This window comes from Nipponia nippon, unplaced genomic scaffold (genome assembly GCF_047370975.1).
Source record: "Nipponia nippon isolate SJK-2023a ecotype South Korea unplaced genomic scaffold, ASM4737097v1 scaffold_5, whole genome shotgun sequence".
NCBI lineage: Eukaryota > Metazoa > Chordata > Aves > Pelecaniformes > Threskiornithidae > Nipponia > Nipponia nippon.
In genome coordinates this window covers 95,473,900-95,499,939 of record NW_028262369.1, presented here as the reverse complement: position 1 = coordinate 95,499,939, position 26,040 = coordinate 95,473,900, and the positions used below count along the sequence as shown (strand labels likewise).

The following is a 26,040-nucleotide window of genomic DNA, read 5'->3' as shown; positions in this document are numbered from 1 at the left end:
GGACAGCCACGGCACGCGGCCTTCTGACGGCGCTGCCATCCCCGCAGCGGGTTTTCCTGCGGGTTTTTTTATCTTTCTTTCTTTTTGCTGACTCACCCGCCCTGCCACCCAAGCCTTCCCGAGGTCTGTCTTCGTGAATTTAAAAAAAATCACCTCAAACGTTGCGGGTAAAGCTAAGGCCGGGGTGGGAGCGGCGGGGCCGAGAGGCGCTTCCCGCCGGGGGCGGGCCGGCGGCGCGGGGCGGGGCGTGGCGGGGGGCGGGCGGGGGCGGAGCGCGGCGCTGCCGGCCGCCGGCGCCCCGCGCTGCCCGCTCGCTGCGTGAGGCGAGCCCAGCCGCGCTCCGCGTTGAAAAGTGACGCCGCGGCGGCGGCGGCTGCTCCTCACGCAGCGGCTCGGTGCGCGCGCGGCGGCGCTGCCGCTCCGCACCCGCGGACGGCCCTCGGTCAGTCAGGCTGCTTCCGCGGCGCGGTCGCCGCGATGTCCGCGCTCCTCCTGGCCCTGGCGACGCTCTGGGGATTACCGCCCGTCGCCGAGGCGCTGGCAGCGGCAGCCCGCGGAGGTAAGGCGCGTCCGCGGCGGAAGGCGGAGCGGTGCGCTCCTTAACGCGCCGCCCGCTGAACTTTCCGCCGGTGTCGGCTTCTCCACGGGAAGTTTTGCGCCGGGCGGGCGCGGCCGCGGAGCGCTCCGGTGAAAACTTGGGTGCCGGCGGCGCCGTGCCGGGCTGCGGCTCTCGGCGGAGCGGGAGCTGGGCGAGCCCTGCAGCGGCGGCAAGTGCGGGGGGACCGGGGGAGGGACGTGCCCCCACGGTGCTCGGGCTTGAACGCACCGGCCCCGAATTACCGCCTCGCTCTCCGAAAGCCCTGCGGGCGTTAATTGCGGGGTCCGGTCCCCCCCCGGCAGTGGAAACAGCGGCCGCTGGAGAGAGCCTGGGGCCGGTCCTGTGGAGCGGCACCGGCCGGGGGGAGCCAGCCCCGGGGCTGGGCGGCGATGCGCCGCAGGATGGGGGAATGCCCTCCGCCTTCCCGGCTATGTCAAAAGTTCCTTCGTTTAATTTTGTTCTGAACTTGTAGCTGCGCAGCTTGGTAGAGGGAGAAGGAGCTCAGGACCTCTGAGCCGAGGGGGGGGGAATTTCAGAAGTTGCGACTTGAAAATTCTCAGAAGAAGTCCCTGATCCAAGCGGGTAGCGGTCCTCCCGTCGGAGTTACTCTCAGGGTTTCTTGTCGCATTTCGTACTGTTACCAGACCCCTCTTATTTTCCTGGGAGATGCTTGAATTGACTGTTTTCTAAGTACAGGCGAAGTCCCCCTTCTGTTCTGCTCAGGTGCAGGGATGGCAGTCTGTGCTGCTCTGACTCAGGTTTTCTTACCGCTGTAGAAAACACTGCTAATCAGAAAACAGTCTGCCGCCTTGTTTGTAGCCCTTTAGCTTCAAAACTGCGTGGTCTCATGAATGAGACTGCTCGGAATGTTGTTGTACCCAATCCGTGAGGATTTAGCTAGATTTCAATAGAAATACAACTCTATAAAGCGTTGAATTCTCACTGTTAGACACCCGGCTCCTCTCCATCACGTAACTGCTACCTACTAAATTGTTTACTAACTGCTTACAACTCGTTTGGGTGAGTGTGGATGCCTCTAGATAGTTCGACTGAAGCAGACATCTGTACCCCAGACTGACTGCTAAACCTTTACGGTCCCTTTCCCACCTAGCTATCAGAACTATGTAGGTGATTCGTGCTGTAAAAATGAGAAATAACTACCTATCGAAGAAAAAAGTATTGCTGCAGCATCACAAACTTGCATGTTTAAAACACTGCATCGTAAGGTACAAGGATATTGCAAAGAAATGAGGGTAGTATTCAATATAATGGCACCTGAACAGCCAGATAGGAAAGGATCTTAGGAAATCCTTCAGTTTTATGAAGGGTACATATGCTTTTACTTTGATACATGAAGATTCGTGGTCGTGATAGTGCTTGTTTGATGGAAAATATTTCAAGAACTTTCCACGGTATTCACAAAATGGTCAGATTACATTTCAGCAGCTGTAGCATGCATCTGATCTTATGAATAAAAATTAAACTTTCAAACATCTTGTGGAATTGTTCTGGAAACTGATTTGTCACTCTAGCTTCCTTGATGGAGATAAGCAGGTGCCAATTATTAATGAACATTAATTTCTGGTGTTTAAATTTTGCTTCATTTTCCCTTTGTTTTGTTTTCATAGTTACCTTGCTCTGATTTAGTGTTTCACAAAAAAAAAAAAGTGCTGTCAGCTTGCATTAAAATCAATCCCATCTTAAAAGGCAACATCCTTGTAAATCATACCAGCCCAAAAAGTGGGATAAGTCAAATTTACTTAGAATCAACTAACTCATCATATCATAATGTCATGTCTTATCAAAACTGAGTGGAGTACAAATTAGGACTTAAAAGGCATTTTGTTTAAAAAATAAAAAAAAGTCAAGTGGTCTCAACCTAAAAGGGATTCAGGATGAGGCATCCAGAAAGAGAATTACATTTGCACATCAGATAAACTTTATGATACACCGCAAAAATTATTGACTATACCAAGCTGATTTTCCTTCTCGGGAGGAAATTCTGAGTCACTGGAGCATGCTAAGCTTAATGTATGTGAAAGGCACTGAAATTTGGAATGCACTGAGGCTCACCATTGGTAATAAGAGAATTGGGAAAATGTCATGGGTTGTGTTAATAGCAGTGTTGTGGTAGCCATGGTAATATAAAATATTAGTGAGGTGCTGTAGGGAGAGGTAATGCCTTCTATTAGACCAGTGGATAACATCAGGGGGAAAAAAGAGGTGGTGGTGGGGAAACCCCAGCGAAGTTTGAATTATCTAAACCTTTTCTCTGGGTTTGAAATACAATTAAATTCTTCCAGTCTTCAGGTCTGTCCTCAGCCAGGTTACAGCTCCTCTAATTTGATACAAAGATTAAAAAATTAGGAAGAGAAAATGATATGGAGATGGGGAGGTGGAAAAGAGATGGGAAAAGGAAGTGAGGAGAAGGGAATCCAGCCAGGAGGGTGACAGGATAAGGGAGAGGTCCTGCAGTTGAGGTTGTGCCATTTAAGCCATGAAGAGGTATGATTTCCTTTTCTTATGCTGCCGTCAGTCTCTTCCTAAGGAAGCTCGTGGACCCAGATTCCCTTGCAGTTATCCTGTGAAGGAGTTGCAACTGTTGCAATAAATGAATTTCAGAAGCCTGAGGAAAAACCTTGCTAACAGCTTACGAAGCTGCAAAGACTACATTTGTTACCTGCTCTACCTAAAAAACACGCAAGGGAACTTCCCAGGTCCCATCTCCACCTCCTGAGCGCTTCAGCTGAAGGTGCTCTGCAGCTCTGGTGGGCGTATTGCCTTCCCACAGCTCTCTCCAGCCTTGGAGCTTCTCCTTGGCTTCATGCCTAGGCTCCTACACCCCTTTTTTGTCACAGTCATTCGGTTTTTCTGTCTCTGCTGCTGTGGAACGGCATTATATGAATCCACTGTGCTAATCGGTGTGATTACCTAGAGGTTATCCAAATTACATAGATGCCCCAGATAACAGGAGCTTGATTTGGATAATCTTAAACGTGGGGTGTTCTCAGTGAAATGCGTATCCACAATAGTGTTAATGAGCGCGTTGCTTGTTATTAATTGACTTAGTCTGTGGTGAAGCTGCTGGCTTGTTTGAGTTCGGTTTCGGTGGCAGATCACTTCTGTTGGCAGCACTGAAGTGGTGTCTTGCTATGGACCCTTTCACATGTGGTTGTAGTGTTTCGGATCTGTCGTTCAGGTGCTGGCGTGATGAAACAGCTTGTCAGCTAAGTCTTGCAAGAGGCCTTCCTGTAAAGGTAGACTTTATACTGAATGGGAAAATGTTGTATATATCTCACATTTGATTTTTTTCTTTTTTTTTTTTGTAATTTTTAAGCTGTTTTAAAGAAGGAAAGGCATATTGTCATGAACATGACTCCACTCTGGAGTCACAAATGCTTCCAAAACTTCTGTCTTTATTCCACTTAGCAGGGAATTTATTGTTTTCGCAGTGTCCTTTGACTGTATTTAAGTGAAGGCTGGAAACAAATTACTTTGAAATGGAATTTTCAGGTTTAAGGTTCAGCTGATGTGACTTTGGATTACTCACCCCGGTAGCAGAAAGAGAAACCAGGTGAAATAAATCTGTCTCCTTGTGATGACTGCTGATGGCCTTCATTCCCTGGTAAGGTGTCACAGCAGGCAACAATGAGTACATCAGGAGGCTTTACAACTATCTCGTTATTAGTAGCTTAATGTTTGAAACCGGGTGTACCAAGCACTACTGTAGTTCACCAGACTGAGCTCCAGCTTGGCCATCCGTTGGAAAGGATTCTCAAAAAAAAAAAAAAAGCTGTTTCTGTGCTGTACTACAGAGGTGTATGCTCTCATATTGAGGTTTGCTATGTCTTGAACCTAGATAATAAGTATTAGTATCCTGCATGTGAAAGAGATGCTTCCAAGGTCACAGTGACATTGCTATTTATTTTTTATTCCAAAGAACAATATTACTTAAGAACTTACCTGTCATTGGAGAGGCAGAATTACAGAGGAGGATGAAAATATATCGAGGAATTTAGGACAGTAGTTAGAAGGATGTGTGATAAGGGGTAATTAAAGATAGAAATTGTGGGAGATGTCCACGAGTGCAATTTCAGTGACTGGTTTTATAGGCAATCAGTAACGTATGGGTGTCCTCAGCTGAGTATATGAGTGCATGCACAAAACCCTGACACTTCAGGAGACTGAACAAACTGTGTGTGTGGTTTTCTGTGAACTGACATGCATGTTCTTGCTTACCTGGATCGTTATTTTAAGTTAGGTGGTTTTGAGGAGCTTTAGTATAATAAAAGGAAAAATGGTAGAAACATAAACTATTCAAAAGGGTAAAATGCATTTTAAAATTCAAAACTAGGTGTTAGATGTGAAAAGACTATATGTAAACTTGATTTGTAGCAAACCCTTTACTAATTTATGGTAGAGTTTCTGCTGATACTCCGGCAGGTTGAAGTAGGTGTCCTTCAAAGACTTAGAGGAAAGCTGTTACTTCATACAGTGGCTCTTTTGAAGTGTTATGTGACTGCCTTTATGTAAATTTGAGCATATGTCGTACCTTTAAGATTCATATAGACCCCAATCTTTCTCCATTTAAAGAAAGTGGTGAAACTTGCATTAACTTCGGTCTGCAGCTTGGAAGTGCGTGTTCCTGTAGCGCCTTGTTACAGGTCCTTTTATCTGTTGTTTGCAGTTGAAGAAAATAGGTTTCTTTATCGTATTGACTCAAAGGATGTATGTAATTTTAATTTGTGAATTTAGAATTATGGCTATCTGTAGAAATGCTAGTAATTTAGATAGCAGAAGGACATTGTTTTTGTTACAGTAGCATACTTTGAATCACAGCATGTCGTTGCTTTTTCCTGGTTTTTGTGTATTAATCTGTTCTTTAATAGTCTTGTTCTTCAAATGCAATTAAAAAAATTTTGCTTAGAGAACTCATTTTAATTGCACTTACCCAAAACATTCTTAATGATGAACAGTGAAGATGAAAATATCAGAACTTGGCTATTTTTATGCAAGTCATGCAGACTGTTGAGTCTGTATTTAGTGTGAGTTTGGGCTAAGTGTAGACATTGCAGAACTAGGTCCTAAATTTGTAAGTGCAATTAGGAACTAATTGGATTTTCTTAATATAATTACTCAAATAATGACTGTGTACCTTCTGTCCAACCTGCTAGTTTGTTTTTAATTAAACAAGTTGATTTTTTTTGCCCTTAAATTCTATCCATTGAAAAGATGAAAATATTTGTAAATGTAGTTATATTCCAGCTAGCTAGTGAGTTGTTGATGATAATGTGAAAAATTCCTGAGATGTATCAAAACTTCCTAGTGCTGTAAAGCAGAATCTTCTTTTTTAGCTAGTTGGTAAAGTGAAACAACCAGGACTCGTTACTGTAAAATCAGCCACCCAACGCAGCCGCGGTCCCGCCGACAGGGAGCCCTCGCTTTGTGCGTGCAAGGGTGCTCCAGAGCCTCTGTGGGCTGGGGAAGGGCCGTTTCCCGTAGGTGCCAGGCTGTGTGCGAGCAGGATTGGACCTCGGTAATGGAATTCCAATAAAACTCAGTCAGTGCCTTTTAATTCGATTTAATGGGAACTGGGAAGGATCATTAGAGAGACAAACACATGCTTTTGCCAGTAATATGTTCACTATATTATTAATCTGATTTAATTTGTAAGATCCTCGTAGCAGGAATAAGATCTTTCGATGTACCTGGAAAGTGTTATATTGGTCTATTATATTTTGTTGTTATATATGTCATTGTTTCCCAAGCAGTATGTAAACATAGAATTGGAATTGGGCTCTATGTATGGTGTTTATGAACACTACCAATTTGAGGATAGAATTGGATGCTAGGAAGAAGGTTGTATGTCTCTTTAGCAACCACATTTTTATTGACCATTTTGTAGTAAATTGCAATTGTGTATTAATAACAAAACACTGCCGTATGTAAGTGTGCCACTAAGTAATAGGGCTTTTTAAAGATGATGTAATGGCAGTGTGGAAGTGAGGTACGCTTTGAGATTATTTATATTCAGTTAGAAATACAGTGTAATTCTCTGAGGTGGAAAAAGAGAGATTACAGTATTATGAGTTCTAGATACGGTACGTTGAATCCTGAAATGGGCTTTCAACACCTGCCGGATGTTCCCAAACATCTCACGTGCTGCTTCCCGCTGAATGATGCAGCCTTCCAGAGGAGCCAAACCGTTGAAACTTCGCTTCACTTCACAAATAAGAATGTACCTATTTCCTTTTCTTGGTAATATCAATGTATTTCGGACTATCTTTTGCCTTACTGTCAGTAGGACAGCCCTTGGTAACTTTTGTGTGTGACATTATTGAATGACTTATACTTCAAGTGTAATAGGATAAGTGCTGTAAGATAAATCTTAAGCTTTGAGAAGAAGAAGAATATGTACAATTCCTCAAGGTTTTCGCCACCATGGAGCTCTTTTTTTAATAGCAGTTCCTAAGCTTCACTATTGTTTCTCCTCGAACAAAGAAAACTTGGAGAATGAAAAGGTGCAGTTTTGTTTTTCAGTGATATATTGGAGGGGGAATAGACCATGTGCAAGACATGCTGATGCAATGCTTTGCAAAAGCTGTATTTTTCATGTGACGTGTTCTGTCGAGGAGAAAGACTGTTCTGTTAACAGGTACATATGCTTCCACAGAACAAAAAGATACCCATCCGTCTTTCGTGTAGTACTTTTGATTTTAATTTACCTACCTGCGAACTAGCAGAAATACTCTTGTCAACAGTTTTTAAAATACAATTCTGATATTGTTGAATAGTTGATACTGCTACTTATACTGTTGTCAGCGGCTGTGATACCGTGGAGAGCACTTGGGTTTCCACCTGTAGGTCCCTTAACATGCAGACAAGTATTTTCCCTCAAACGTAGTTCTGAATAATTCTAAGGTACTGGAAGTACCACAATGCTACAGTTTCTGGTACAGCCTTTTCAAATGTAGCTTTTTGGAGAATTGCTGTAGTCATAAAAAATACAAATTAAAGAAAAGTTACACTCGTGCAAGAACATTGTGAAAAAATCACAGTAATTTTCTACATGATAGATAGGTTTCCCCAAAATACCTGCCTCATTTTTTGCTTGCAAATACTGTGAAGATAAAAGAGGAGAGAGCAAAGTAAGATCATAGCTAGTTGGATGCTCTTTTCATATGCAAACACACACTGATTTACCCGAAGTATATTGGTATTTGTGTAAAACTGTGTGCTTATGAAATGAAAGTATGTCATTTGCCAATGAAACCCTTTCTTCTCTGGAGAAGGACAGCTCTTATTTATGTTTTACTGTGCTAACAAATAGATTACAGACCTGAATGTACACCACTGAAATCAGTGCATTCTTTGTTTTGTCCTTGGTGGTTATATGGTCAGGCTATGTATTGTCCTATGGCTCTTTATTCCAAACTTTGATTCAGTTTTGCCTGGGTTCCTTATATTGGACCCAGTTTTATATTTCCCACATCTAATTTTAAAATATATGGATCAAAGTCTTGATTGCTTTTCATTTCTCAGTTTGTAATAGTCCTCTAGAAGATGAGTTATTACATAAATTATGTATTTTTAGTAAATGATAAATGGACAAGTTCTCATTTAAAGAAAATCCATTTTTTGTGAAGAGACCACCTCCTCATGAGGTCAGAAAACCAGAGGAAATTCAAGACAGCTCAATATGCTAAGATGTGTATGGTCTACTACTTGGAAGTTGTTAGGTTAGTTAAACCTAGTTCTGTGTAATACAGATGAAGCTGCTGTTTTGTTTAGATGAAGCACTGCACTTTTTATTGTGGAAAATTTGTCTTGGTTTTGGTTCAGTTCCAAAATGCTGATCTGGAAGGAACGTAAAGGTGGTACCTTCTCATGCAGCATGTCTGTTCCCTGTGAACCTTTGCAGGCTTATCCAGGGACGAGCACACTTGACTTTCTTTTGAGACCTATCTCAAAATAGCTATTTTTCCAGCAGTATTTCATAAAGCGTAACTAGGGATGGGTCAAGCCTGTGCGTTCTCCAGTACTGATACTCATGTACCGCCTGGAGGGAAACTGGCCTGTCTTCCAAGTTCATCAGAAACACTTGGTTTAAAATGTGCTTATTGTGTGTAACTGTATTGAAGTTGTTTTTTGAGGGATGTTTGCAGGCAGTGGGAGTTAAGGACTGGAAGCGAGGGAAGAAGACTGCCAAACTGAACTCATTCCTCTTGGGTCCTGTGTTCTAAGCCAAGTGGTTTATTCTTATATTCAGATTACAGAAGGAATGGTAAACAGTGAGTGGGTTCTTCATAGTAGTCTTAGGCAAAACACTTGAGGCTGCAATATTAAATCATATACGAGGGAGATGAAGCAAGTCAAGACTACAGAAGTGTGAAAACTGAGGCACTATCCCATGCCTACAGCTTGTCGGGTTAAATTGCTTTTATACTTTTGATAGAAACAAAGCCACATTGGAGTAAGAAGGTATTTTGCAGGCAGTGTCTTGGAGGCTAACTTGAGCTGCAGCAGTTAACAATATAGGGCTGCCATACACCACTTCTATGAGAACATATTGCGTGAATATACATGTGTATATAAAACCTTGGATATATAGGGAGAGCCACGAAAGGTAATATTGCTAAATACAGCAAAAACAGGAGTGCCAGGGGTTTTTGAGCAGACAAAATCTTGTGCCATGACCCAAGTGGCCCATTATCACATTTCTTCAAATTGGAGCAAGCTATTCAGGTCAGCGTGTACGTACAGATGCACCTGAATGGATTCCTCAGCTTGCACTTGCTACGTTACATTTCTTTCTCCGGGTTTCGAATGGCTGTGACTTGAACAGAGTTGACAGTACACAATATTACCCATTTACTGTGTAGATTATACTCCTCTGGAGAATTGGTGTCAGCTAATCTGCCACTTCTGTGTTTTCACAGAGACCCGCAAACTGCATCGCCAGTAATATCGCAGGAGTGTCGGATCCAGGTTTCTGTAATTTTCTTGTTTATTTCCCCCAGATTTCTAGGCAGGTATGTCCAGGTCTCCAGCCTTTGTCACTTACTTTGTCCTATGAGTAGTTTCCTTTCTGTGCAGAAATTCTGTCTGTCGATACCCAATTTTGGCCACTCTTCGGGCGGTAAGAAGTTTGAAGCAGATGGTTGTCAACAGATGATGACGAAATTCTGAAATACTGCTCAAATGCAAACTGTGATGCTTGGTATTTAAAGCACATTCAAGCATATAAAACCTGATTATATTTCTACCTTTGCTGTGGAATATTCTGGGTACAATTCATAGGTTTCTGTGACAAAAAAATTGTTTCTCTTATTGAAAACAGCGGAACTCCCCTAACCAATTAGTGGTATTCAGTAATGAGTAAAACACTATGAACCCTGTTATGATTTTATGTCAGTTAGAATTGTTAAATGCTCCTCAATGAAACTGCACTGATTTACATTAATTGGTGGCCTGTCTTCTCACAGTAGTATCACACTGTGTCAAAAGTGCCTTGCAAGAAGTTGTAATACAACTAAACTCGCAGTGACTGCCTGTGACTGCCGTTGTGTTGTTGACTGGTGCTCGTGAAAGACTTCAAAATTCAGGAGAACTTAATATGTGGCTGTGAATCTTAGGAGCATAACTAAAAGCTTTTGCATAAAATAAGTGCTAAAGAGCTAGTAGGTATGGCACAACTTGGATTCCGCATTGCGTTTGCAAATCCAACAGCTCAAAGTAATTTAAGTGCATTATAAAAGGCTGTTTATGTGTCTATGAAAAGCATGATGCAAATATGCAAATTTAAGAGAGTGTCTTCTGCAAGTTTATATATCTTAATGAAAAATGTCAGAGTGTAATAGATTAACAGTCTATTGAGCCCCAGAGTAGCCAGTTTTTTCTAAAGATAGAACAGCATGTCCTTGGTGGTCCTAGGAGTAAATTAACACTGCAGAGAGCTTTCTCTTGAAGCCAGCTAATGACTCTTTCTCTGATTTTTGGGGAGGAAATACTTGTCTGTTCAGGATGGTCATCTTGAAGTAGTTACCACTGCCTGATCGTGCATACATACAAGTAATTTCCCCTTACTAGTTTCAAGAAAATCCCTTTATGTTTCATTGCATTTCCCATCCTGTTTTATGTTGAGTGGAATAGTTGCCCCACCTAAGTGGAAGTCTTTGAATATTTGTATTTTGTGTGACACCTGAAGTGTATGCTGGCCATGGGCTTTGTGTTCGTACTGTGGGCAAGTGGATTCTGATTTCACATTGGTACCTTGAGTAGGATATCTCTTTTTTTTTTTTTTTCCTATCAAATTTACAAAACTGCATGCCTGGGAAAATCTCTTACAACTTCAGGTGACCAGTGGCTGCAGAGCTTATTGGAGTGTAACAGCTTTTGACAATACAGGTGCCTGTTGAATGCTGCTTTTATTTGGGATTGCAGCCTTAGAGAAACAAACAGACCAGAAGGGGATAATGGAAACAAAGAAACAAAGAGAGGCAGGGAGGGTTACTGGTTAAATTACAGGATTATTTTATTTGGTAGAGAGCAAGAAAGGCCATGTCCAGTACGGGGGGGAAACCCCTGACAGCTTCCACAGTGCTTCTAAACCAAAAAGAGCTTGTATTTCTGAATAGGTGAGGAGATAAGCAGCAACATTTGGCATGTGCAAGTGTTGTCTTCTATAAGCCATGGGGAAATCAAGCTTCCTTCTTTCTTTCCTGAAAATACAGGAGCCTCCTTGAAGCGCTTGCTTTTGGGAATGAATGTATTACTGAAGAATTCATGGATAATCCAGGTCTAATTTTTACAGAAATGAATGGTAAGACGCTGTGGGACTTTAGGTCTGCATAGGTGTATTTTACATTCACCTGCTGAATTCTAGCCTTAAAGAATTATTTTTTTTTTTTTGTGACTGATAAATAACTGAAGGTTTGAAGTAGCTCATCCCAATAGAAATTGCTACCACTATAAAGAGAAAAAAAAGTCAGCAGTAGTGCAGTGATGTTTTAATAACGCAAAGTAATCCCCCCATACTTCAGTAATAAAGTTGCATGGGTTACAGTTAACTTTCCTGTCAGCATCTTTCTATTGACACCTTTCTGTCAAAAAGATGAAGTGAAGAGTAAAACCAAACTCTGTTTTCTCTTCTGTTAAATGTATTCTGCAAAGCTTTTGTGAAATACAAAGCATGTGGACTTTGCAGATAGTGTTTGCATTTGGGACTTGTGGGGAAATTTATGTGAACTTTGTGCTGTGGAAATCATTGCCCTTTAAAGCAACGGGTTATATTAAAAATAAGCACATCCCTCAAAATGTATTCTGTAGAGTAGTCTAATCTTTAGAGCTTTTTTTCGTTTTTAGGAGCAGAACCATATAATTATTGGTATAAACTGAGTTTTCAAAATTGGCCACTTTGCATAGCTAGACCTAGCATTTTTTCTGAGAAATCTGTTGGTGTTTAAAACCTACAGACAAAACCCAAACCCTGGCAAAGTAAGCCAGAGTACTTTGCAGTTGTGGGCTGAAACTGTCTAATAACATCGTCCAAAAGCTCGTTAATATTGATCTTCTTAATTCTCTCAGTAACCTGAACATTGTGTCTAATTACAAGAGGAATAAAAAGCAGACTAATATGTTCTTAGATGTCAAAGTCTGATGGACCACAAAACATCCAAAAGGATATCCTTCAAAAGCAGTAAGTAGGAGGTATGTGTATGAATTTCATTAGCTGGTAACAATATGCGTACCCATACTTGGGGGGGAAAAAAACCACTGCTTAAAATATGTACTTTCTGCTAGACCAGCGAGGCTCATATCCTTCCCAAGGTTAGACCTTCTGCCTCCCCTTTGCAGGTTTTTCTTCGGAAGTGGCTGGGGCAAGCTTTTGCAAAACTATTAAATCAAATATAATTTTTAAAGGAAAGTATCTCAACAGTTGGGATTAGGTAATGTGCTGCAGGAAAGATTGGAGTTGGGCTTCAGCTGCGCCCGTGCTGGTGGTGGAGCAGGATTGCTCATGGGCATGTTCTCCAAGTTTCCTGCATGAGCGAGGCAGGCATCGGGAATGAGGCTAGTTCTTTGGCCAAATGTTATGCATTTAAATGCATGCTCCTTAAGAAAAAAGGAAGCATTTGTATTTTTCAGGTCAGTGATAAGTGTTACAGAGTGGGGAAGAAAGTCTCTCTCCTTCTTCCTTCCCTGTTTGCCTTTAGAAGCCCTTTGATTGCGAGATAATCTGATCTGAGAGCCAGAAATGCCTTCTGTGCTGGAGGTGGCGGTGCTGGTGATGCTGTGCCTGGAGCGTGGGCTCAGGGATGCACCTCTGCGACCTGCCCACCTGGGCCCTATCCTGGCTTTTGCCTGGAGGAGGGTGCCCACTCCTCAGATCTCTCTCCCTGCCAGGGCCAGGCAACTGGCTTCGATTTATGTTGGCTGTGAACCACATAATGAGTAAAACGCGGAGGGGAAACCTGAGCAGACCTTGGGCATGCCGATATTGCCCTTGGGATTGAGGTTGCTCTTCTTTCCACGCTCTCATCAGGTGGGTGATGCTAAAGCTTGAGACCACTTAAATTTCGGTGGCAGAGATTTGGAGTGGACTGGTTAGTAATAGCTTGGGGAGGAGAAGCTGTGTCCCAGAAAAGGCAAAGATATTGCTGAAGAAGGAAGACCCAAGGGATTTCCTTCCCTGAGCACTTGCAGCTGGGCTCTGCCCTGCAGGGAGGAACATAAGGAAAGGCCCCATCAATCTTCCTATTGTCAAATTGGCACTGCTAATATAATCTGCTAAAATGTGTTCATCAGGCTGTTTAAAACAACCAGGTTAGAAATCTACTGACAATAAATGAAGATTTATTGTTTTCAGTGTCATTGGGGCACCTAATACAGGTTTGGAATACTAATTGGAATTTGTGAAAGGGGGGGAAAAAAATGACGTGGTGCCATTTAATTAACTATTTGGCCAATATTTCTCCCTTTTTATTGAAAAGAATCTGTAAATTGCAACTGGCTTCAAGCACACTCTTGTACAACTCTGCCAACAGGTAGCAAATAAACACATTACAATACAGAAAGCCTTGTACAGCTCCGCATATACCAGATCAAAATCATACCTTGAACTGTGCAGGTGGTTTGTTGTAACAAACCAGAATATAATAATTACATTTTGTAATTAAAAGGAAATGATTAGAAGAAAATTAGTATTTATAAGCATAGCAGGAGTATCTCTTGGTAAGCATGCCTGTGTGGGATAACTAAGATAAGTGCAAATGCGAACAGCGCTTTCTTTTTAACTTAAAACATAGTGATAGCCCAATGTAAATAACCTATTTTATGCAAGTAACACTGCACGGGCATTTTTATTAGTTGTTCTCTGTATTATATTGTTATTCTAAGTGATGCCGCAAGCTTTGATCAAAATACAAGAGACGCAAGTCTTAAAATTTCTACAAGAGTTTGAATCAAGTTTGGGGATTAAAGCCTTACAAGATTTAATAAAAAAACCAAACAAACAAAGACCAAAAAACAACAAACCCACAGAGTGTATCGCCTTTTTGGAGAGCTGATTTAAATAAACTTCCATAGAATTTGCCCAAGCAACTGAGAGAGAGAGCGAGAGCAGTATGAACTGTGAGTCCTCACTCCCTCTGTGGGATGCCCCAGCAGTTTGAACGAGAGGCTTCTGTGCTTCGCTGGTGGCGGTGCCTCTCCTGACTCCAGTCCTGGGCTCGGGGCTTCCCGCACGAGTGCTGCCCCGTGGTGCTGCTGCAGCTCCCTGACCCGCATGGAGGTTGCACCCGCTGTTTGGGGAGCTACTAGCGTAAAAGAGATTCTGGATATGTCGCTCAAGGTCAAGGCATTGGCATCAAATGACTAGTTCAGTATTTAGCTTAAAATGCTGCAGACAGCATTTTATGGGCACGGAATATGTAAAGCTCAGCTTTGCTGTAAGACCTACCAAAGAGGGGGAAAAATTCTAAACCTGTCTGGTGACACATTAATGCCATGTCAAGCGACTATGTTTTGGGGAGATGGAGACCAAGTTTGGAATAGTTTTAAAGACAACTAAAAGAAATCTAAAACTACTGAATTAGCTTTATGGCGTCTCTCACAGCCGCTGGACCTCTTGCAGTCCCTCTGGTCAGGCTTCCAGTGGTAGCTCTCGGGTTGAAAGGTTAACGACTCATTTACTAAGCGGTGCAGTTTTCTTTCATTTTTCATGTACAATTATCTCGACTCCTTTAAAAACTGAAAGGCCCTTCCAAAATCTATTGTACTTATGCATTATTGCTGTCAATTAAAGTTATTGGATCATAGATCCTTAAAAGTGAAATCCAAATATGCATAAATGTATTCAGTCTCTGCATAGCCGCTCTGTTATTGAAGTGACAAGTATCATATCGAGGGAGCTCTGGATGTTGGCAGCTGTTTCTTTCCAAGGACTGAAATCTTCATTTGAATATTCATTTTGTGGCGTTTCTGGGGGAAGGACAGACAGAGAAGGAAGAGCCTTAAGGGTGGCAGAGTAGGGGAGCGGAGCAGATCCAGCTGCAGGGTTGTGAGTTGATGGGGCAGGAGCTCAGTGTGAGAGCTGGAGAAAATTAGGGTGAGCAGATGAGATGGTGATGCCTTGTATGTAGGCATAATAAAAGACAAGAGCCACATCCTGAGCCCTGGTTAGAGGGGTGATGAGGAGAAATGAGGAATTGCTGATAACTTGCAAATCATAGGCCTAAAAAGACTGAAATACTGATAGCGATTTCGGGGAATAGAAGATGACGAGGGCAAAAGCCAAATTTTTCACAGCCGTTTGATACGGTGTTCGTGCTCCTTTGTGAATTCCTTAAATTAGCAATTTCACTTTTCTGCAAGTCTACTGTACTTTGACTCTTAACTGAATTAAGTCCCATTATAAATGACATCTTTCCAACAGTCAGAATACAGGTTAGCGCTCCCGAGAGGGGTGCTTTAATGAGGTTGTTGCTATGACAGCTCAGCTTCAGGCAGCACACGTGCCACTTCGAAATACCCTCTCTCCCCTCAAATGTTACAGCAACTTCTGTAAGTGCATTTTTAAAACTTGCCTTTTAGTGGAATTTATGACCAGCACTTTGTATTTCTATTCTCCCAGAAATACCACTGAGGTTTTGACAGTCTGCACTGTTTATTTCTGCTTTTATTTCTGAAATGTTAATAGCAATGCATGGTTTGACAAGTTAAAGAAACAAGGTGTTAACTGTATGATTTCGAAGGATGCTCAAAAGATTTACAGAAAGAACAGGCACATACACTAGAGTGTTTACAGTGGAAATGTATGGGGCCTGTGTTAAATTCACATTGGAGAACTTCTCAATGGATGGAAATTGGTTATTATATACTACGGTAACTGGTAGGAATACAAGCATTCGCATTACAATGCAACCATGTAGGTGGGTGCGATGATTTGCCTCTTCAGGGCAGCTGGCTGTGGTCTATGGCTGTGCCGTGTGTAATGTCTCTTGATATCTCAAAGATGTTAAATCATGTAGTTATATTTTTCAGAAAGACTTTCAGTGTGAGTCTGAGAGGTTAATATAGAGGCAAGTACTGGTGTAGAAGCCAGCAGTCAGGGGCTGCTTCTGTTGCCTGCAAAGCAACAGTGTCAGACGGTGTCAGCCGTCGGGACACCTGGACAGGCACTGAGGTTGTATTTGCTTTTCCACTGCTGCGTCCCTGGGTAGGAGAGAAAGAAGCCTGTCCTCTTGGAAACCGGTTCACCTCTTCCCTACCTTTCTCCACTGGCTCTGTTCTTGTCTAATACCAACTTTTGTATGGTTAAATGTGGGTAAGGTGGTTCCAAGCTCAAGGCTTTGAACCTCAGTATGGTCCAGAATAATGTTGATACTAGTATCTTTAATTAAAAAAAAAAAAAGAAGTCTGAACCACTGTTTTACAATGTCATTCCATGAAAATGTTGGGCCAGCATTTGGGAAGGATGGTGGCAGAGTAAGCAGTCAGTATTGTGAATATTTCTCTGTTGTTGCTTGCCTACGAAATAGCGAAATGTCATGTTTAAACTCAAATGAGCAGCTCTAAAATGTATTTCTGCTGCCTCAGTGTTTTCCAGTTGCTTTGTAGACATGGATAACTTCATTGTTCTGTCTCTTCTTCCTTCCAAGCTTTGAAAGTGAGTTCTTAAATGTTTGACTTTGACGTACAGAAGGGAGTCATACTCAGCTCTGACATGACCTATATAAATACTGCCTTAAACATTGGCCTGGATGAAAAGACTTATTCCCTTTCCACAGATGTTCAGTTTTCTTGTCTGCTTAGCTGTGAATTGTTGCAGTAGCTTCTCATCTGATATGTGCCTCTACCTACCAGTGGGTACTCTGCCACCTCACTACCTGTTGGAAACAAACTTCTTTATCACCACTCATCTTGGTGAAATTAAGCTGAGGGAGATGCTCAGGAACTATATATTCAACCCCACAAAGCTTTGCCTTTAAATTAATTGGCTTAAAATATTTTTTTTCCTCTGCTGCTTTAGAAACAGTGTGCTATAAAGATCTGGATTTATTTTTTTGAGTATTTTATTGTAAGCTAAAATACCTTGGTACTAAAGAGTAAAAAGGCTGGCTATATAAATCAATGCTTCATTGTATTTATTATGCTATTTACTAGGCTTCCAACTATACTAAATTTTCATAAATGCAAAATCATTCAGCTGTATCCAAATTGGTTCAAAAGATGCTGATGAGAACATTTAAGGTTTTTGCAGGTTCTGATAATACTATTTGCTGTAAGAGTGCTTGTCCCAGTTTCTTTCTATGACTGAACTGAAAGTGCAATTTCTGTATAACTTTAATTACCGGTAAAGAGGTTCAAATATTCCACACATTATATTCTTTTTCCTATTCTCTGTTTGGCTGGCTTGGCCATTAGTGCCACTTATTCCCCGGTCATAATTTTGTCCTCTTTGAAAAGAAGGTGAGATGGAGATTAGCAGGTGTCCCCCCAGAGAAAAACACAACAGGAAAAGCAAACCTAGCACCCAGGATGCATCGACAAAAGGAGACCAGATGCAGAGTGAAAGGCACATGGTACGGATTCTGGCTTCTCCTTACAAAGATTGCTGCAAGAACGGAAAACACGCTGTGATTTATTCTCGTGGCAAAAAACTGCAAATGGAACAAGAAGTACAGAAATCTCAATATGTTGTTGCTAATACAATTTACATTTAGAACACTGTGTCCTCCTTTGCCATTATGCTCTGTTTAAACATAGCTAAATTAAACTAGTCTATAGGCAGAGCTTCTTGAACTGCAGTCAGAAGTTTCACTAAATGAACATCTAACACTTAATGGTAATTAAGCTTCTCAAAAAAATAATTCCCATGTAGTACTTGTTCAGTAGTTATCTACAAGTATAATAATATCAAATTATTATGCTGTCTCTTAGAGTTGTAAATTGTATCATTTTTTACACAGACCAGAAAATAACTTGCACTTAAAGATATGTTTATCTATATATATATGTGGTGGATTTTAAATTGAACAGTTCCAGACATAATTTTCCTAATATTGGTTAATCCATCTTTAATTAAAATGTTAATTGCTAATCCAGATATTACACACAGAAAAATCAGCCTACAGTAAACTGTGCCTTATTTGCACAAGGACGAAAAATGTGCAATTACATGGCAATCTGCTCTTTGGAATTGCAATGTAGTCATCTTTCATCTGTGATAACTGACTAAAAACATATTGTTGAGTTATTGTACTAATGTTTACCCCCCAAAAAAGGAGGGGAGGAGTTAATTTAGTGCTAGTTAAAAATTCCCACTTGGGTCAGAGTAGGGCCTGAAATCCTCTTTTAGGGGAATTGTTGCCCAGAATGGGTTATGCAAGTGCTGCTGGGGCCGAAGTTGCCTCTGACGGTTCCTCGGCTAGAAAACACTGCTGAAATCATGTCTCCTATGTAGTCCAGAACAAAACTCCCTCTGTGTCTGAGCAGTGCATTTCAGAAGTCAGACCCAGTCAATCTTGTTTTCCAGCCAAGGGTTACAGAAGGTAAAGTCAGCAAGCTGAAGGTTGTGCTTGTTGTGTAAAAAGTGCATTAAAGCTGCGAACTTGCTTCGGAGGGCTGCAGTGAGGAAGACTCACTTTTGCTTTTCATCATTGAGATATAGTCTGTGTGCAGCTCAGTTTACTGATTTTTTTTTTTTTTTTTTTGACAATACTCCCTACAGAGTTAAGCAAGTGGAGTTAGCGCATTTCACACTTGGCAAGTAATAATCCTGTGATTCCCTGTGCAAAGTCACACATGTAACTGGGGCCAATCAGTCTGGGGGGCGGGGGGAGGGCTTGAATTAAATGACCTTGTTAACAGAAGATAATTACAGTCCTAGTGGCTTAAAATTTGTTATTCATGTAAAATATTAGGAAATACTTAATTGCTAAATGGAATGACATACAGCACTTTACCTCTGAAATAATTCATTCAGATCTTTTGCCTTGTACATAACTTTTTCATCTCTAATGGTGTTGTTAGGCACCATACAATTTAAACAGGTTTCACACAACTTTTTCGGAGTAGTTGTGTTCAAATTGCATGCTCTTCAAATCACACAAGATTTTTTCAGTTAAAGCCATATATTAAATGAGGAAAATAGAGACTTGCCTATAGACTGCCATCTGTTGATTTTTATTTAATTAGAAAATGGTTTTCATAAGTCTGTCTCACTTACACAAAGTGTATACTAATAGACAGGCTTTTAAAAATATCCTCTTTTTTTTTTTCCCACAAGTCTGAAAGGAAAAATATTCCCCCCAAATACATGTAAAATATTAACTATCACTAAATAGTATTTAACAAAAATCGTGTTTCTTAATTCCAGAAATCTTAACAGTCTGTTCCTATTTGGGGTTTGTCTGAATACCATTGGAAAGGCTTGAGCTCTTGGGTTTCAGATGTGCTTTTTTCATTTTTTTTAACATGTTCATTTTTTTCATCAAAGGAGGTCACCTCTTCACCTTTCTTTTAATCTTTCCTCCCTTTCATTCCCCTTATTCCAGTGTTCTTTCCAACTTGTGAAAGTCACTTAATCTCTGTTTGAAACTGTACCTGATTTGCTCCGGCAGCACAGCTTCTCTTAGCAAGTTCATCCAAATGGATAAAGAGGAAGATGCCTTTGACATTTCTGCTGTACCAGGAGGATGCAGCCACTCCTTGCTAAGACCTACAAAAGAGGTTATTTTAGGAATGGTACGGATTTTATGTATTGCTTTGGCTTGGTTTACAGTCACTCCGTCTTTGAGATGTGTTTGAATATGTGCTATTGATGCATGAATAATACTGCTATTTATAACTTGTTTTCAGGTAAGAAAACTGGCCACTGCCACCAGGGGAGGCAGTATGCCTGCCTGCATGGAAATTGCCTTCATTTCGGTTCCTTACAAGGCCAGAATAAATCTAAAAATGTCCAAGCTCCACCACTGTTTCAAGATGCGGTGGCGTTTTTGAGCTGTGTTACTCTGCCAGGCAGAGCCCACTACAGAATAGCTTATGCCAGCTGACCCATCCAGGCAAGCCCCAAGCCAGGCTCTTGGGGGAGCTCTCGTCTTTCCCTTTACTGAGTCCTTAAACCATCTCCAGTAATAAAAGTGAAGTTGTGCTATCTGGTCAAAACGTCCCATCCTACCAGCTGGTATCCTTATTTCTGCAACCTGCTTGAAAACTGATCTTCATCCCCATGGTCTTCCAATGTCTGGTCTACTTAACGCAGGTGGGTAGCTGGGGCTCTGGAGCAAGTTCACTTGTGCCTCAACTGTATTATTTCCTTTTCTTAGCTAGATGGAGTGGATTAAGAATTATTTCCTTTTCCTCTTGTGTTGTGGGCTAGGACTAACAAAATCTAAAGACAAATCTGCTATTACAGCAGTTCTCTATGAGAGAACAGGGTGAATGATAAGGTTCAGGATTGGTAAGGGTGTAGAAACTAATAGACATGTAAAACCAATATCTTCACAAGATATTCCCAAAGCCATTATTCAGTGAATAATCTTATAAATTTGTCTTTGCAAGCTGATTTTTCTTGAACCTGCAAAATTGAGTTCTTTCCTAAGGAGAGGATCAGTTACAAAAAATTATGAAATTGATATTGGATGTATGTTGAGTTGGGGGTTATCTGGTGTAGAAGGGATAGGTTTAGGAAGAAAGCATGCAGATAAATCAAAGTTTCTCTTCAAAAGAGATCAGGACACCCACTCCATGAGCATGAGGAACTGCCAGGCTTCAAATGCCACATGTTAACTGGTGATAAAGTGGGAAGGGGGATGTGAAGGTGAGCTGATCAGGAGACAGTTTGAGTAGGTGTTTCAAAAAAATAAAAAAGGCAAAGGCTTCTGTTAGGGTGATAAAAAAGAAGGATGGGAGGTCTGACTCGGGTGCTTTTGGTGGGTAAAGTGGCCAGAAGAGTCCTTAAGTTTTGAAGCAAAAAAAAAAAAAGATTAGGGTGAGGTAGGTGGTTCAGTGGAAGAAAAGGACAAATGAAAAGGAAAAGTCCTTAATTTCTCAAGAATGTTTTCTTTTTTCTTCCTTGTTCTACGTGATTCACTCTGGGTCTGTAAAGCTCTTGCATTTATCTTGCAATAACCGTCCCCAGAGCTTCAACCTTTTTACTAAACTACCTTTAAAAAAAGCTCTAAGTGAAGGTTTAACAACCCCTCTCCTCCAATAAAGATGGTTCAATAAAATCATAACTGTGTATTTCTTGGCCCAGATCCATGTATCTGATTCTGCATAGATGCAGGGCAAAACCTGCTGAAAGACTAGGAGAATATCCACCAGATCTACTCTTTGGTTTTTTGTTGCTTATTTTATCTCTGCCTGCCCCCTTCCCCCTGCCACACTTTTCCTTTTTATGCTTTTGGTGCAGCAGAAGTTTCTGAGACAGTATTGGTGTCTCTGGTGTATAAGCCCTATCTTCACATCTTCTTGCCATACCTATTTTAAACTAGCTTTAAAAAGGATGCCTTTCTAATACAACACCCATAGTTTTATGACTGGAAAGCGGTGTGAACAAAACACCATTGCTTATTTACTGTCGTGCAGGTTCTTCTGGACTGGTCTGCCGTCAGGCTGGGTTGATGCACTTCTATCCCATGTGGTTCTCGTTGTGGTTAGCCATTTTTTTCCCACTATAGTCTTTTAAAAATCCTACTAGCTTTGTATTTAATATGCTATGCTTGTCATCATCAATTTAGAATTTCCTTGCAAAGTAAGCACAACCCTTCTTTTGCTCAGGCAACACCTTAAGACCTAAAACTGCGAGTGCAGTTACCGAAAATCATATGGGGGAAAAAGTCTCCCTTTAAAAATACATCTAATAACTATGTTCGTATTTCTTCAGTGGTATAGCAATAACTTCTAAGTGCCTTCCCACTGTGGTGATTTCTAGTTCACTTTCAAAAATGCAGCTTATTGAAAATGTCACTATTAATAGCCTTCTGCTGGTACAATAAAAGATAATTCAATAGGATATCCCAGTTAAGCAGGGTACCTTGTTTACATTGGGTTTCTGCCCAGCAGCTGCTTCTGCTGAAGTTCTACAAACAATACAGGAATTACTCAAGGTGTAACCACGGGGACAATTTTGTGTTGATATTCACCCCATGCAAGTGCAGTCACCATAATGTGACCTGTAAAGATGAATTACATAATTCATCTGCAATTTGGTATGATCATAGGTAATAAGCTACCAATTTCTTGACTGCCTTGGGGATACGGTAATGCTGTTGTTGCTGATGCTTCCCAGAAGAGCTTGAAGAAAAGGTAAAAACAGTATTTATTGAATTATGGCTCCATTTTTCTTAAAGGTCTGTCCATAAGGTTGAAATCAGGTTCCAAATATGTGTGTGTATATATACACATATGCAAATGTATGTGTGTGTATATATATATATACAAATGTCTATATATACAACAGTATAACCATGTTTCTGGGTGCAAATTCCATGAGAACTTGTGCATGTTTTCTGAGTAAAAGGTGCAGGGAAAAACAACTGGTCAGTGGTAGGGAGAATAAAGTAATTTAATTGGATTTTTCATATTTATTTTTAGCTTGTAAGATAATTGCCTCACTATGGGCGGTAGATTCTGATTTTATTATATCAGTGTTTATTAGAACTACATGCAGTTCCCGGAAAGCTGTAACCAGTCACAAAGCCCCTTTGGATGCTCAGAAATGGCTATTAAGAAAGAAATAGTTCAAATATATAAAGATGGGATATCTAGCGATACAGCCATTTTGGTGGGAGGGCGAGGATAATTACGTTGTTATGTTAAATTAATAGTACTATTTTAGTTAACTTGGTCCTGCATTTAGAGCTCATCAAGACACCCGTGGGAATATATGAATTAGTTTGTTTTAATTGCATTATTTAATTTGATTGTTTAAATTGCTTTTCTATTTTTATATGCAACCGTTTTTTAGTTGAAAACACTTTCTGATTTGGATTTGCATGTGTGCTTGTTGTGTATGCTCACTACTTTGGTTTTCCTCCAAAGATCTTTTTTTTTTCCTCAGAAAAATAGCGAGAATTAATGTATTGGCAAAATCCAGCCATGACTTCAGAGAGAGTTGTGAATAATGAATGCAGGATCTTTCTCTTTCACTGCAATGGCAGTAAAACATTAGCCAGCTTTTTATTAAAAATGCTGCATTTGTAATTATGCCCCAGAAAAGAACAATTCAAGTGCAGAAAACTTAGGCCCTGATCCGCCAGTATATTCTGCGTGAGTGGACAGATGGGGCCTGATTTGAATCAGTGCAAAACTCTGTTTACATCAAACAGCTCTATGTACATGCTGCTGGATCTGGGTTTAAATGTTCCTGGAGAAGAAACAAAGTCAGCTTTCAACCAGGGCTGGTTAAAAGATAAACGTGGGAGGGGACGATGTGGGGAAAGCTTTCTGACTGTATGTTTCTTTAGTCTTACAGCATAAGGTTATGCAATTCTTGATGCTGTTCTATGTCAGTCTATAGAACACATTTATCACATGTGGCTAATAATTGTTTAAACGTGATTCTGGCAAAACCAGGGAAGAGTTTGATTTGTGCAGCCTAAGCGAATGGCAGCTTTGTCATTGACTTAAAGATTAAAGGGTTCAGTAAGGTGAATGGACTTAAATCAAAGTGATATAGCTCGGATTTCAACCAACAAGCAGAAGGCTTTGATTTAAATAATTGATTATAATCTTATTGTGAATTTATAGTGTTAGCTATTTTCTTAGACAAATTACTTGGCTGGTATATCAGTTTAAATGTACTGATTTGTGACCAAAGAGAAGTTTAGCGGATATATTTTTGGCCAAACAGTGAAACACTCCTCTCTTCCCAGTTACATGGGTCTTTTCCTGACCAGGTCCATATTCAACCTTAACTCTTCATAAATTTTTAGCTCCTGGTTGAAATGTGAATGGGTGAAATTTAATGAAGTATCTATTAATTTTCAAGTCATGTATTAGTTTTTATATGCCTTTATTTTAAAACTAGATATGACTTAACTCTGATTCCATGCACTTTATTTGCTGTTTGGAGTGGATTTTTGTGGACACTAGAGGGAGCACATATTGTTTCAGGAACTTAAAATTTTAGTTCTGTCAAACCAGATGATCTAATCAGGCAATACATATATATATATATATGATATTAGTAGTCAAGTTTGTATATCTCAGGTCACTTGTCAAGAGGGAAAAATGCAAAAGATAAAGGACTTTTTTTTTTTTTTAAAAGAACTTCTCTAAAAAAAATTTCTCACATTTTCTAGGACGCAAGAATGGCACCTTGCGTTCTCCAGCATAGTTTAGAATACAAATCAGGCACAAAGTGGCAGGGCAATGTAGGCAGATTTCAGACATGTACTGTTTTACAGTCAATACTGCTGCATGGTTGGATGTGATAGGGAGGTACTGGCAACATCTGCCTGCTCTTCTGCCGAGCCGTCGTTTCCCACAGGGCTCAGTGTTTTCCTTGCCCCATCACAGGAAACCCCACAGAAACCATAGCATCCAGGCAATACAGATATGAATTGGAAGGTGTTTTTCATAAAATTCCTAAAATACATAGGAAAATAAAAAGAGAAATTAAAAAAAAGAAAAGGAAGTAGTGCCATGCTCTTCAGACTTCATCCTTCTTTCTGTATTAAGGAAATCTATTGTCTGACTAAAATGAGATTGCCAGGGTCTAAAATATCTTTTGGGCAGGGACATGAAGCTGTTGATACTACATTAAATTGTACAAGATGAATGAGGTTAGAGTTTTGTGATGAAGAAATAGAAATATTTTGTGTTTTCTCATACATAGTAAGGGTTGGAGGGCAATTTTTTTGTCTGTTTTTTCTTCTCTTAAGCCTTTTAAGCAGTTTTAACTTTGAGTTCCAATGACTCTAGGTTGGTTTCAGTACTGTTATGTACATTCCAGGGGAAATGTATTGGTTATAATAAGAATATTTTGTCTCAGATGTAATTTTATTGGCTTGTGTTAAAATGCATTGATTTTTTTTTTTGGCTGAAGTATTTGGGCTTCGGGGTAGATGCATTTGTTCTGGTTAGGAGTGCATTGGAGTCAGCAGAGCTCTTGTGTTTCAGCAAATACATTTCCATTTAAAAGCAAATGTAACATTTGAAAAGATTAAACGGACATTAATCGGTCAGGCATCGTATTTTCAAACATGCCATTCTTTCTAACATGTAAAACATTATGACACCTGAAAGAATGATTTCTAATCTTACTCTATTAATCTTAATGTACGTAATTGTAAATCTATTGCGTAATGCGGTGTTTGCCTTACTAAAATATGCGTTTATATTAGTGATTTCTGTCTTTCTGTCTTAACTCAGAGATAATAAGGTTGGCTCACTAATGCCTATTTAATTTCTCTTACCTCTGCAATGTAATTGAAGTGAGATGTGAACACAATGTCCTTAACCTATCGTCAGACAAGAGTCTTCAAGTTCCTGGTCTGAAGCAGTGCTAGCAACATCATCCGTGATCGCAGGTAATCAGTTGCACCTATTGACTTGACACGGATTTCCATCACTTCTGCCAAGCATGCTGTAACCCCTCCAAAAGCCTCTGCTAGTCTAAAGTTATTGTTTTCTCTTCTGTGCCTTCTTTTGTGCATTTAAAATGGGGATACTTTCCTATCTTGCATGGTGAAGAATAAATAACGATGTTTTGAAAGCATTATAAAGTTCTAGAGCCTTCTGGTGCTGTCAGAATCCCAAACTTTGTCATTAGCGTACAGAGTAAAGTTCATTGGTGCCAGTACTGGAAACCTATACCCCTTTGCATAAGAAGCTACCATCTTTGAACCAGAATCGAGACCTGATATGAAGCTCAAACCAGTGACTGTATGACTCTCTTCCAACAAATGACTCTTCCTTGTGTACACTTA

The 26,040-nt window shown here is 40.5% G+C and overlaps 1 protein-coding gene across 1 annotated transcript in view; it reads left to right on the top strand.

Moving 5' to 3' along the window:
- Window positions 1–288: 288 nt before the first annotated feature.
- LRP1B (LDL receptor related protein 1B) overlaps window positions 289–26,040 on the top strand; it is a 756,289-nt gene continuing 730,537 nt past the window's right edge. The window contains exon 1 of the mRNA XM_087732714.1: window positions 289–559. Coding sequence (XP_087588840.1) covers window positions 478–559 — 82 coding nt within the window. The 5' untranslated portion in view covers window positions 289–477. The remainder of the gene's footprint in view (window positions 560–26,040) is intronic.